This window comes from Podarcis gaigeae (assembly GCF_964106915.1).
Source record: "Podarcis gaigeae genome assembly, chromosome: 8".
Classification (NCBI taxonomy): domain Eukaryota; kingdom Metazoa; phylum Chordata; class Lepidosauria; order Squamata; family Lacertidae; genus Podarcis; species Podarcis gaigeae.
The window spans coordinates 24025321-24039872 of record NC_139684.1 but is presented as its reverse complement, the minus strand read 5'-3'; the positions used below and the strand labels follow the sequence as shown (position 1 = coordinate 24039872).

The following is a 14552-nucleotide window of genomic DNA, read 5'->3' as shown; positions in this document are numbered from 1 at the left end:
ACCCGCGACGACCTATTTTAATTTTTTTTTTAGTTTTTCAGGAGTCATGTAAAGTTCATTGCCCTTTTGCACATTTGCACCACCAAGGGGACACAAGGGAGCACATCAAAAGCAATATCCGTCAACCTGAGGATGCATTCAGGATCCATCATTGTATTAGCAACCCCAGTGAAACACCAGTAGCTGTGGGAGGTGCAACGTGCAGCATAGGCACATGCAACAATATCTCTTTGTGCAGAACATGGGGACCTTTCTTCATCTGCACCAATTAGGAAGCTGCCTCGCTGTGAATCGGAGGGGTCCGCAAGACCGACACCCAAATGTACCCAATTTTCGCTGGTTCAGTGCTCTTTCCTTCCTGCCAGAGCTCATAAGGATCCAAACACCAATTTGCTGAGCACACAAGGGGTGTGAAATCCCTTCTCAAAGTTAATTGGAGCCGATTGAAGCTTCAGAGAGATGGTGGGCAAGCAAATTCTTCCAGAGCGAATTGGGTATGTTCTATAGATAAGAGCTTCGCGGGGCGTTTTCTCTTTCTCTCCCCCGCCCCTGGCCCACAAAGCTTTGATCGGGGATGAGCTGCACGGCCATTTTGGTATCAGCGGCTCCACTCACACGGCGTACTAAAATGGCCATCTCAGTCGCTTCTGATCTTGGTATTCTAAATGTTATGCTTTCCGGCTGGGCTGAATCGGATACCCAGGCAGACCCTGAGTGCTGTGCAAGCTCTAGATTTGGAAGAACTGCCCCCTCCATGCACAATAATGTCTCCATCTCTACTCTGTTGCCGGCACTCTCTTGCTTGCTCATGATATAGGAATTCTTAAATATAGAATAAATATAGTCTTAAATATAGAATAAATGTTGATAATTTCACAAGGTAAACACACATACATAAGTATATAAACCACATGTCTAAAATAGTACAAGAGAGCAACCCACAAGCCATCTTGGCTCTACTAAAGACTAAATATTTCCTCTGCCTCCTTAATCCCATCTGCCTGAGAACAGATAGCAAGCAGGGGAAGTTCCTGAAGAGATTCCTCTCCTAGATCTATGAACCTCCTTTGCATTAATGGTCATTGTCTGCCCACATGCTCTGCATTGAGGGATGTCTGACTGACCTCCTGGTTGTCTTATCAAATGCTAATGTTTTGTGTAAACTGTGTCTGGAACTATGTAAAATTTGCTAAATCCTCAGGAATATCACACCTTGGCCTGCCTGAACTACAATAACCCCACCTTATGTGTGATGTAGGGACGCGGGTGGCGCTGTGGGTTAAACCACAGAGCCTAGGGCTTGCCGATCAGAAGATCGGTGGTTCGAATCCCTGCGACGGGATGAGCTCCCGTTACTCAGTCCCTCGCTCGGTCCCTTAGGTTCCTAGGAGAACAGGGGGTGGAACAGCTTTTGGGCAGGTGAGTAAGAGAGCAAGGGGTGAAGGGGAAAACAGTTGCTAATGGAATGACCCAAGTCAGCAGTGGGCTGGTGAGAAAGTATCGATGGCAGTGAGGAGCCAGCATGAGGTGTCCTTTGGGGCCATCAGGGTGCTAATTGCTGATCTTGAGAAACATCTGCTATGGGAAAGATGTGGGTCCTAATCATATTGTTGGGACACTAGTTTCCATCAGCTCCAGCCGGCATGGCTAATAGCCAAGAACAGTGAGAGATGGAGTCCAGCAACATCATGAGAACCACAGCTCCCCCCCCCCCGCCAGCCCATGAGCAGCTATTCTTTTCCAAGCATTCCTTTCCCAATCCCATCTCTGACATCTGTGCTCATGGTCAGCCATGGAAGAAGCTGATTCAGACCATGTGCATCAGCTGTTGAGAGTTGAGGAGTTGAGGCCTTTGAAAGGTGCCTCCTTAGAAGCAGAAGGCAGAAGACCAGGGCTTTCTTCTCTGCACCTCGTTCCCAAAGCACACATTTGTCACACACTTTTGCCAGAAACTGTTGATAGGTGACACTTTCCCCTTTCCACTTGAATTAAAGTGGGATGGCACATTCCAATGTAAGTATGCAAAATAAAATTTACCTGGATGAGTGATTTGGCCATATGTCGCTGTGCTCCACTGTATGTCCGTGTCCTGCATGGTGGCCATTGTTTGGAAGCAAGCCAGCAAGCCCAGATTGTTAACTCACACAGAGATGCAGGGCGCCTTCCTTAGAGGGCAGATGATCCTGATGTTTCTCTGCCTCAAGAGTGATCAAACAGTCTCATCCCACTTAACACAACAGAGCTAGCCTAGTTAACACCCAGAGCCATGAATGATGCAACAACCGGACTTTAATTTGTTAATTTTCTCCATTCTCACTGTGCTCTTATAGCCATTTTCTCAAAACAGCCCTGAGCGTGCCCAGGGCTGGCGTGGAATTTCAGATTTAATCTATTTCCAGTCTGGTTTATTGAATAATTGCAATTGGAGGGTCCTCCCCTACACTTGTGAAACATTCCTTAGTCACCTTCATCCAACACAGGGATTGAGGGTGACTTGCTGCAGGTTGCTGCTTCGTGATCCTGTGAATTTTCACACAAGCGGCACAGCCGCAGAGGGGAGAAGGCAGTTTCTAACTTACAAATCAGAACTGTGTTGAAGGGAGGCAGCAAAGTTCTGACTGGTGAGGGAGAAACTTCCAGGCTAAAGAACCAGGAAATGGAGTGCACCTCAGGCTACGGCATCTGAGTTTCTCGGATGGCTGCCAGAGACCCAGCAGAACCCAACCTTGAGTGCCACCCAGTGACACAAACGCCACTCACCACCCTCCCTGACAACCCCGACAGCATTTTAGCAATGAAAGAGGGGGGGAGTGCCACTTATGAATGGAAACTACTCTCAGTTCCCATCCACTGCGGTGCCCCTCAGTTGTTTGGGGCATCCAACCCTTATTAGCCCCAACAACTATGTGTTGGTGAAAAGCTGCTATAGCTTTGTGAGCTCTGTAGCTTTCACAGGCTGGGTTGTATAGACCAGGGTTCCTAAACTTGGGTCTCCAGCTGTTTGTTTTTTGGACTACAACTCCCACCATCCCTAGCTAGTAGGACCAGTGGCCAGGGATGATGGGAATTGTAGTCCCAAAACAGCTGGAGACCCAAGTTTGGGAAACCCTGTATAGACTATCTAGAAACTGGGCATTGCAAGGAGAGGCAGGAATGAGATTTGGAGATATGCTTCAAGGTCCAGACTATGGGAAGTCCCGAAAAAAATAATAATTATTATTTGGATGATAATTTGGTCTTTTTCATTTTGGTTTTTTATTTTAATTGGATTATAATTTGATATGTTAATTGGATGTTTTTTATTGGAAAATTAATAAAAATGATTTAACAACAACAAAAAAAAAACTGGGTGGGCACCAAGCTTCATTCTCAAAGGTGACACCACTAGGTGCCCTGTAAGGAAGGCCTTGAGTGGCAGCATGCCTGGGTCAGGGCAGTGAAAGGCCCCTTTGAGACCCTTCACCATTGCGCCAATCCCACCTCCCCCCACAATGCAGTGATGAGCACTAAGGGGCTCATTGCCTTCCATAAAGGGAGGATATATGGAATTCAAATCACATAAAACTAGGGCTCCAGTCTTTACATTTCTAGCTCTGCCTACTTTTACCTGTGCCCTTACCTACCTCTGGCATGTGGAAGCTTGCCCAGAATGGAATGTGACCTTCTAGCCCCCTCCCCCAACCTTGGTAGACTTATGGGGAGTGAAGCCTGCAGGCTCCATCAGGCAGGACTGCCTAAAAGCCAGAGCCATCCCCAAGCTTCACTTCCATTCTGCATGGTTCTCCAACGAGGCAGTCGACAGCCGGCGAACAAAGAATAAGAGCCCGCCAGTGAGTGCTTCAAACTTTTACACTTCACATTTATTTTGAAAAAAAAGTCTTCTTAAAAATACTCCTACAAAGGCATCGGAGCAGCAGATTTTGTTTCCTTTATAAATACATCTGGTTTATTATTATTATTCATTATTATTCTTTCCTCCCCAGCAACATCAAAAGATGCATCATGGAGCCAGGAGAAGGCCCTGGTCGGAATGGAAGACACCCCCATGTGAGCAGGGCTGGAACGCCACTTACCTATTCACATTTTCTAAAAAATACAAACACGGTCAGGGGAACAGCAAATGTCGCACACCCAAGGCCACGGCCCATGGGCAGATGGAGACTGCGCAGGCATTCTGAAGTAGAGACCTGTGCAGTAAATGGGTCACTATTGAGCAGGGAGAAGAGGCTTGGCGACTGAAGACGTTGCTCTGAGCCAGAGCTGAGGTGCAGGGCTGCAGGGTAGGGGTGGGGTAGGAGAGAACCCAAAGTGGCAACAAACGCCCAGCCAGTTTGGTTTTCATCTTGAGACTGGTGATGGTTGGTGCATGGGGATCTTCTGAAAAAAACAGATCCTTTAGCTGTCATTCCTGCATTGCAGGAGGTTGGACTAGATGACTCCAGATGCTGCTGAAGGAATCATTCTATGATGCTATGACTTTTTCCAGGGCTGTTTGTTGCAGTTGGCCGCCGCTCTTCCCTCCTACATCTGCCACTTTTTCAGTAGTGTTCATTTCAACCTCTTGGTTGGTTCCAGCCAGTCAGGAATCATGCATTGGATGCAATGATACTAGCCAATCAGGAATCACAGACTGGATGTGAACTATGGTAGCCAGTTTTGGAATGAGTGATGGGCTAATGTCAATTGTGGTTAAATGAAACCTTTCAGAGCCAGGGAAGTGCTTTCTGTACTGTTCACAGGGACACATCTAACCTATCAAGCAGCACTGCAAAAAGGGAGAGATCTCCCAGAAACCACCCCCAATGTACTCTCTTTTAATCCTGATACTGTTGTAAGTGAAACTGTCACCTGCTGATCTAATCCTTGCAGTAAGAGATCTCCCAACTTGGTGGCAATGACAGTGGTGTTTCCAGTTGTCTTTCTAGCAGCATTAGAACACAGGGCCACTGGAAGCAGCAGGCAGGGGTCTTTCCCAGCCCTGCCTGGAGATGCTGGGGACTGAACCTGGGATCTTCTGCATGCAAAGCAAGTGCTCTACCCCTGAGCTACAGCCCATCAACCAGTTTCATCCTTATTGGATTGGGCATGGAACTTAAAAACCAAAGTCTACCCCTGGAACTGGTGATGGGGCATGAATCAAAAGAGGTCCAACTGGAAGAGGACAGCAAGTATCTGAGAACAAGGCCAGGCTGCATCAGTTGCTACAGGGCCCATCCAGAATTTAAAACAGTAGCCATCTACAGTTATGGCTTTCTAGATGTTGCTGGACTCCCATCATCCCTGACCACTGGCCCTGCTGGCTGTAGGGGCTGAAAGGTATTCCCCAACATCTGGCTCCTCTTTGCTGATCTGTAGAGCATGGAAGTGTAGACAAAACTGAAAGGGGGCACGGACAAGGCAGCCTGCAAGAGCCAGACCAGAGCCTTCTAGCCTTTTTCTCTAGGCAGCCCAAGGCCTCTGGAAAGCCTGTTCTCATGAAAGAAAGGCAAGGGAGATGCTGAGGCCATTGAGTCTTCCTGGAAGTCACAAGAGGGACAGGCTGTAACCCCAGCGTATAGGTATGATTCCCCAGTAGAAGGAATATCCACTGAGGATGAACCCAATCTGACCCATGTCTGTTCTTTCAGCATCTCATATTTTCTTCCACCCTTTGGATAATTAAACCATCATTATCCTCAGCAGTGTGTGATGGCACCATGGAGAAACGGCTCCCATGCTACTGGGCATGTGCGAAGGGTGGGGTTGGGCAGCAGAGACCAAGGTCTAACACAGGGCTGGGGAACCTGCAGCCCTCCCAATGTTGCTGGGAGCCAATTTCTATACCCCACAACCATTGATCAGGCTGGCAAGGGCTGATGTATGTTATGAAACTAACAGCACCTGGAGGACTCAAAGCTAAGCTTTAATGCATAAAAGAAGACCAGATGATTGGGTTCTGAAACCCAACACACAACTCATTTGTTCCACTGAATTCAGTGGGACTGACTTCTTGAGTTGGCATGTATAGGATTGCACTGCAAGCTGGGTTTGTTCACGGGTAGAGTTTTAAAGCAGGGGTGGTGAACTGGATCTGGCTAATGGGCTGGATCCTTACCTCCCCATCCCACTATGGGTCAGGTTTGGCAGGTTGCAGGCAGCCTGCCCACCTTTCAATCACCTGACATCAATGCCAGGCAACCCATTTTTGCCCATGTGGCTTGAAAGCAAACTGTGTGGGTATAGGCACTGCACTTCACCTGCCCTGATGATCGGCTGATTGATGGTAACATCAACACCCCCTGCTTCCAGCCCAGCCACATCCTTATCTGCCCCACACCTGACATAAAGTATGTCATTGGATGTAGGACATGTGAGCATGGCTTGAACAAAACATCCTAGTGTTCAAAATCTGGTGACTGGTGGACCTAATGAAGCTAGCTAGCAGAAGCTTCTCCACTCCTGTCTTAAACCAAGGAAGTTCCATTCCAGTTCAGTTACTGTTCTGTTTTTTTAAAAAGAAAATCACAGTGAAATATTTGAGTGTTCTATCAGACTTTTGCATTTAGGAATTGCTTTTCTCTGCTCCTCTCTCCCAGCAGCCCCAAAGTGCTTGCCTTTGATATGCAAATCCTGGGGCCCTACTGAGAAAGTTGCTCTTTCCGACACAACACGCCATCCCTCTCCACTCCTAGCCCTATCACAGTGTCCAGAAGTGCCAGGGCCCAGGGCCTGACGATTTATTGCTATCTTCAACAGAATGCTGCCAATCCAGTTTCAGTTCCAGGATCGCTAAAAAAAAAACATGGCGACGGCAGAGGGAGGTGGCGGGCATGGGATGAGGAGAGGGTGGGTGCTGGCTCATCGTGTTGGAAGAAATCAGAAGGGTGACTCAAACAGTTGCAATGGGGTGATGCGGACCGACAGGACAGCTCTGGTGCATTAAAGGCAAGTGCTGTGCATGGCACAGTCCTGATTCTGAATTCTGACACCACACTTGAAATACCTGCAAAATAAGTCTCTCTGCTGGCTTAAGGACAGAGAAAAGACAAGTGTGCATGTATGCAGAGGGGAAGCACAGTCGAGGAGAAAGAGGGGAGATTTCCAGGATCCTGGTGAGGTCACAATGAAATATCTAGCATAGATGGGTGAGTCCCATCTCATTAGAACAATGGAAGAAATGAGGCGAGTCTCCATCAGCCCCCTTCTCTTGAAATCGTAGTCTGCATTAGGCGTGCTGTGAGTGCACTCTCTCTCTCTTACACACACACAGTGAAATGGCTCAGGTAGATGTGTGTGTTGTGTTGTGTTGCCCGTCTGCTGGTGAAGACAGCTCCCCTGCCTTCCCTCCCGTGACGCCAGCAGCACCCAGTGGAACAAGACCGGGCCTTCGTCAGGAGGGAAGGGTCAGGGCAGCCTTAGTGCAAAGATACATCAGGTCCTTTCCCCTGTGCAAAGGAGCTTGCACGGAAAACCAGAAGGAAGGCAGCGAAGCACAAAGGCCAAGGCTAGCTCAGGTTCCAGGGGATAGCTTGGTGTGGCACTAAATGGGGATTGCTTGCAATGGGACACCTCGCCCCACCCAAAGGGATGAAAGCTACCCATGGCATTGTAGGAGCTCTTTGCTCTGTACAACCAAGCTACACCTGATTCTGTGATAGCTGTATGGGATTATGACAGATTTCAGGACATTGAAATCTGTTTCTCCCTGCCATGCGCACACACCTCTGGCAAGTCCACAAGATGGTATATGTACTTCTGCCAGCATTTGTATTTATTTATTTTTTAATCAGCCCAGGTAACCTATCTACAGCAGCCCAGTTCAGGAGTAACAGAAAATTGGGGCTTTCTGCCATGCGAACAAGCTAAGGGTTGTGTCTTTCCTTTTCTCTTTTCCTCTTTTCTGGTCACAAGGAAGAGATCAGATGTTTTTGATCTATTTTTAACCAAGGCACAGTTCCCCACAATGTCCAATCTCAAGGACTGAAGGTTTGTTTAAACTAGGATTTAAGAACAAACCAGGATCTGAAAAAATGTTTTAGTGCTGGTTGATCTCATTAGCTCTACTTTAATTCTTCATGACATCTGAATACTGGAAAGCATGATTTGTTCAAACCTGGAAACCAGGAGCCACCTAGGACTCTAACCTTATTTTATGCAGCCTCTGACATCTCCAGAAGCTGCCCCATTCTTCTGCCCCATCAGAGTTCCCTTCTTCCTGTTTGTTTTTTCCATTCTCCCAGAGTTTTCCTCTCCTTCTGTGTAGTTTCATGACCATCTGTGCAATATTTAGCTGATAAAAAATAAATCTAAGTTTTTATTTGGGGCTACGTTTTATTCTGGATTTGTTTTTAGACTGGATCCCAGATAGTTCTCTCTAAGGTGAAACAAACCACTGTTCTCTAAAGTTTGGATGCCATGGGGAATCGTTATTACTTTAAAATTAGAAGCCAAAGTTTACAAACTCCTTCTGATTTGCTTGAAAGAGGAAGCACTGCTCATTCATGTAGCAGATGTCTGCAATTTTCCATTATCCCTGAACCAGGCCTTTGTCTCTCGAACCCAGAGAGATGAAAATTCTGTGGAATTATTGGCACTGCTGGTTATCATTACCTTCCCCTACAGAAATAAGAGACCCTGAGCTAAGCAGAGTGACCCTTTCCAACCTGTGATCCTCCTGACAGTGACATGGTGGGTTTCCAAACTATTCACAACTTTCCCTGTTCTTTGAACCTTCAGAAGGACAGACTGAGTCAATGAGGATAGACCTTCTGCAAGGTTAAGCTCCAACCAACAGTCCTTCTAACAACCTGCCTGAGCTTGGCCATGGCAGGTCTGAGACCCACAATACCACCCATGTGCTGAGCACCAGCTGGGCTCCAACTTGTGGCTGCCGAGACTGAGATATGGGGCCTTGGGCTGGAGGTTAAAAGTCCTGCCGTGAGCCTTTCCTGACAAGGCTACAGCATCCCCTGTTGTTGACCTTCCTTCACTTTTATTTCCAGTCTCCTCAGGATGCTGAAGGACAGTTGAGGGTGTGTCAGAGGACTTCAAGAACCATTGCCCCATGCTCCTCCAGCCCTCTTAGATGTTTCTTCACTCCCAGCTGAGTTTAAGGCCCCCTCAGAGCAATTCCCAGGTTGGTATCATTTTTGAAAACTATCATATCTCGGCACGAGGTTCAGCAAGGGGTCCCCAATATGAAACAGCAGACAAGACAACTAACTTTCAGACAACTGCTAAGGGATGACAAAGGACTTAGGAGCAGCCTGGCAGAACAGGGGGAAGGGGTTAGAGTGTGTCCGAAATGCTCATGGCCCCCTGGGAGTGCTCAGCTAGGAAGCTGCCCAGGAGGAGACAACAGAGTGTCCCTGGGAGAGAAGAACAGTGGATTTGCCATCCTGTTTTCTTTTTTCTTTTTGTTAAAACAAAACAACTCGGCTCCCCCCAAAATAATAATTCCCCCCTCCCCCCACATCCCATTGTAAACAAAGTAGAAAAAGATGGAACAACGACAACCAGATGGAAATGCACATCAAATCTACAACATACTGCATGGAACAGGACGAGAGGGGCAGGGAGTTTCCCGCCGGAAGCAGGTCATTGGCAAACCATGAAGCCTTCTCAAATGTCTTGTGCATATTGATATGTAGGAACTGCCACTGGGAAGTGCAGCGCGCAGAGCCTCTAGGAGGCGCCGCTTGCACAAACAGTCCCAGCGCAACAGAGACCAAGACCTCCGAAAGCCCCATGACTTTGCTTTCCCCAGTGTGGGGCAAAGATTCTCTTTCATACAGAGGAGGAGGTATGGGTGGGTGGATGGGTGGGTACGTGAGCTTCGCCCGGATCCAGTCCTTCAGAGGAAAGGAAGTTAAAAAGACGTGTCCATCTCTGAAGTCTGTGACTCTAGAGGTGACCCCATTACATGGGTGGAAAGTTTCCTGGCGCTTGCCCCCTCTTCGGTCCGCAGATCTGCTGGCTGTTGTGGGAAGGGGAGGGCATGCCCAGCAACACTTGTAGGGACATGCAGTTTTGTAACCTCCCCGCCTCCCTGAAGACTTTCTGCTCCACTCTGTGCCCCAGGGGGTCCAAGTCGTGCAAAGGAGGAGGGCGAAAGGGTCCCTCTGGATCCCTCCCTAGCTTGCTTGTCTCAGAGCCCTTAAAGAGAAATCCACCGCGGTTCTGTTTCATTTTAAAACATCCTTCTAAATAAGAGTCCTTCCTCTTCCCTTTTTTTTCTGGATTCTTGAAGTCTGCAGCATCTTTGCCCTGTGGCTGCCCCTTCCCTGTAGCTGCCGTCTCCATGGGGGAGCATTAAGACCCGCCCAAGGGCTCGGACACACAGGGACAAAAGGGGAACAGGACCTTGAGGAAGAGGTGTGTGCAAGTACCCAGCTTCTCAAACCTCCACGGACTGGATTTGATTCATCTGTGCTCGCATCACCTGGATACTGTTCAGGATTTTCTTCTGGTGCCCGGCTAATGTGACCCCTACTCGCAGGATGTCCCTAGAGGAGAAAAAAACCCACAGTAACAAGAGAGAAGCATTAGTGGTGGCATAAATTGGGGGCACTGCACACTATTATAGACTCAGTCATAGGATCATAGAGTTGGAAGGGACCATGAATCTCAACATGTGGTCCCCCATCCAGTTTGAAACCACACTGGACCCTGCTTAGCTTTGCTAAGTGGTCAACCAAATGCCTTCATGGGAAGCCTGCAAGCAGGACCTGAGTGCGACAGCATCTCTCCCACTTGTAATTCCCAACAACTGGTATTCAGAGGCATTGCTGAGAACATAGTCCTCATGGCTAGTACTCATCCACCTCTTCTCCCCTGGAACTTACTCCATGTTCATTTGGGACACCACGTCGAAGTTGGTGAAGCCAGCACTGGCAAAGCTCTCCTTGTACTGTCCCATCTTGATGGCTTCAAGCCACTCATCCACGGTGTTGAAACTGGAATAGTCTGGAATGGTGCGGTCCAGTAAGGGGAGGTTAATCCTGGAAGGGGAGGGGAGAGATCGTAAGAAATGAGCAGAAGAAAAGATCTGAATTTGTTTGGCATGGAAGAAACCCACACTGATCATTTTCACAAGGGAAGTGCCATAGCACCTGTTTTGCATGCAGAAGGTCCCAGGTGTAATCCCTGGCATCACCAGGTAGGGTTGGAAGACCCTCTTGGTTCAGGGAGATTATAAGACCTGACCCACATTCTTGGAAACTCTTATGATTCAGGGGCCATGACATGGTGGTGGAGAACTTCAATGAGGACAGGTCCCAGGCTACTTTCTCGGGGGAGAACCTCCGGTGCTTCATTTGGGACCCTTGTGGTCAGGGAATGCAGCTTGGCCACCACCCTGTGATTCAAAAGACGAGTCTCCTGCAGTGGCTCTTGCAAAAGACAACAATGGCAGAAGAAGGCAATGGCCTTTTGGCCAGCCAGGTAGTTCCCTCCTCCCCACTCGGGAGCTGGAAGGATCAGCCTACATAAGGCTTCAGTTGGCTCTGGCTCTCTATCCAGAGGTCTTCTCTGGCAGCTGCCTTTGCAGGACCCCTTGGAGCTGTCCAAGGTCCTGTAGGCTCCCTGCTTGACATGGACTCCTGACAACTAGACACCACCTGCCTCCCTTGTGAACCTCAAGCATCTTCAGCACTCAACAGTAAAGCACTGCATGTGGATATCCCTGACCCAAAGTGCCAACTCTGGGAAACCAGAAATCCATTTGAGCTTGGGTAAAATTCTGGAGCAGCCTTCCCCAACCTGCTGCCATCCAGAAGATGCTGAACTCCCATCAGCCCTAACTCCCATTGTGTGTCCTGCGTCCTACCCAGAGGAAAGGGGTGCCATGGCTTTCAGGCTGTTTGGGTTCCGGATCATCTTGTCTAAGGTGTTGACAATCTGTCCAAATTTGGGCCTGTGGTTACGGTCCTTCTGCCAGCAGTCCAACATGAGCTGGTGCAAGGCACTGGGGCAATCCATGGGTGGTGGCAGCCGATAATCCTGCTCAATGGCGTTTATTACCTGCAAGGGGGGAAAAAAGCCCACATACATCTTTTTGTCCTTAGATGCTGACTGCTAGCCAACCGGTGATGGCTAAATGACACCGTTCTCATGGAAACAAATGCGACTTGAGAGTTCATTCACAGGTTCAGTCACAGCTTTCCCCTCCTTCATTGTCTGAAGCGGCTCATTAATTGGCCACGTCAACAGACTTAATCCACATCCAAAGGGAAATATTGCCTAAGCATCCATCGGCCTTGACGTCTGACGGCCAAGGCTGCTGCTCCCGATCCATAATTGGGGATGTGACAATGCACATTATGCACATGCAAATACACACACACATGAAATTGCTCTCCCCCCTCCAGGAGCTCCTCTCCTCTCCCCTCCCCCACCTGCTACGCTATCGGCACAAATGCCCTGCTGGAGACATGAGCGGTTCTCCCCTCTGCTGGTGTTCGCAGCCCGGGTCGAGGAGGCTAATAGGGGGTGAAGTTACTGAACGCTCTGCCCTTGCTGGAAAGATCACTGTCAATTAGCCAGCAATGGCTTCTGGGGTGGAGCGCTCCAGGGCTGGAGGAAGGGCAGGAGCGCAGAGCAGAAGGAGCCCGCCAAGGAGATAGGCTGGGAGCTGCTACGAACTGAGGCAGCTCCCTGAGACGATCATGTTCCTATAGGGGCAAGGATTTGACATCAGACTGAGAATGACAGCAGTCCACTGGCTGAGACAGAATGCCACCCTTGGCTTATGATTATTATTAATACCCCGCCTATTCCCTAGACTGGGACTCAAAGTGGCTTACAGACAAAAATACAAACCACAGATAAAATACAAAAACGTATAAAAGGCCATCATTAAATAACAATTAAACCTTGATAGAATTAAAACAATGTAAGGGAGGAATCTATCAAAATGCAGATATTAAAAACAGCACAGCACTATTAAACGTCCTTTCCTAAAAAACAAAATAAAACAAAACAAAAAAATTCCCCACCTAACTATACAGTATAAGGCATAATAAGTCATAACCAGCACTTTGAATTGTCCCCAGAAACAGACTGGCAGCCAAGTGGATTTTCAGCAAATTCCTGCCAGACCTCCATCCAACCTCTGCCAAAAAACCTCCAAAAAGGAGAACTGACCACCTTCTGGGGAAAGTCTGTTCCACTGTCAAACAGCTCTTACCATCAAGAATTTCTTCTTAATATTTAATTGGAATTTCCTTTCTTGTCATTTGAGTCCATTTGTTCAGGTCCTACACTCTGGAGCAGCAGAAAACCATCTTGTTCCATCTTCCACGTGACAGCCCTTCAGATATTTGAAGATGGCTACCCTTTCATCTCTCAGCCTTCCCTTCTCCAGGCTAAACATACCCTGTTCCACCAGCAGTCCCTCATACTTACATCTTGGTTGGTCATGTCCCAGTACGGCCGCTCTCCATAGGACATCACCTCCCACATGACTATTCCGTAGCTCCACACGTCACTTGCAGAAGTGAACTTTCGGTACTGGATGGCTTCCGGTGCTGTCCAACGGATCGGGATCTTTCCGCCCTGTAGTGGGGGTGGAGCACAGGGTTTCTCGCTTGGGTTGCTTGCATCAGCCCCAGCCAAGTGGAATGGCTGCTAATGGAGTCAGTGGGGAACAAGTAAATAAGAGTTAGCCCTAACCAACCTCTAGTAAGGAGGCTAGTATGATGGCATAGGTCCAGTTGCACCTGTACTCATACCTGGCAGCACCGCAGCACCGTTAATGCAAGTGCAAGTCTCTCATCCCCTGACTCCTCAGTTGAATATTTCACCGGTTGGTGAAGTGATAGAATTCAATGTGGGCTGCTGAGTCCAGGTTTCTTCAAGCAAGCAAGGCTACCACAAACCTAAGAATCCTCTCCATAAGATACTGGTTTTAAAAGTATGGGAGTCACTCCATATATGCCTACTTGATTGCTTCGATCGGCAGAACTGGCACCAGCACAGGTGAAACATAATACCCATTCCACATTGGTAAGAAATCATTATTTTAATGTGGAAAAACCTACACACTGGAACTCAGGCAGCTGCCTTCATCAGGGCCGGACCACCCATGAGGCAAGGTAAGTGTCAGGGACTGGACAGAGGAGGAATGGTGGAGACCGCCTCCCCATCCTGACCCTTCCTGGGAGGAGGAAAAGGAAGACAGTATAGATTTACAACAGTGGATTGAGGGAGGTCATAGCTCAGCGGCAGATGAGGGTGAAAGGTGGGAAATAATGGGAGAGAAGCAGGAGGAAGTAGAAGCAGAGTAACAGGTGACTGACACAGTGTCATTAGAAAGGATCCCAGACCCTCCATCTCCCAGAACCTGGCGACTCTTAAAAGTAGGCGAGCAAAGAGCTCAAAGACAGAGGGCACATAACAGCACTCGTAGAAGTGACGAATGAGGAAGTGGGAGAGATGGGTGTGTGTGGAGATTCACTTGGGACAACGCCATTAACCAAGAAGTTGGGTTCAATAGCCTCTCTCTGTAAAGATCGAAATGAAAAAGGATGGTAAGAAAGCTTTCCTTGTCTTTATACTTTTCTGAGCAAGCAGCC

The 14552-nt window shown here is 48.3% G+C and overlaps 1 protein-coding gene across 12 annotated transcripts in view; it reads right to left on the bottom strand.

Moving 5' to 3' along the window:
* Positions 1–3838: 3838 nt before the first annotated feature.
* Positions 3839–14552, bottom strand: part of EPHB2 (EPH receptor B2) — a 114560-nt gene continuing 103846 nt past the window's right edge. For 8 of the 12 annotated variants that reach the window (XM_083752490.1, XM_083752495.1, XM_083752497.1 and 5 more), the window contains exons 13-16: positions 13384–13605; positions 11807–12000; positions 10824–10979; positions 3839–10484 (exon numbers count right to left, since the gene is read on the bottom strand). In XM_083752490.1, the coding sequence (XP_083608616.1) occupies positions 10376–10484; positions 10824–10979; positions 11807–12000; positions 13384–13605 (681 nt within the window). In that variant the 3' untranslated portion in view covers positions 3839–10375. The remainder of the gene's footprint in view (positions 10485–10823; positions 10980–11806; positions 12001–13383; positions 13606–14552) is intronic. The other 4 variants (XM_083752499.1, XM_083752500.1, XM_083752492.1 and 1 more) reach the window with 1 other exon arrangement.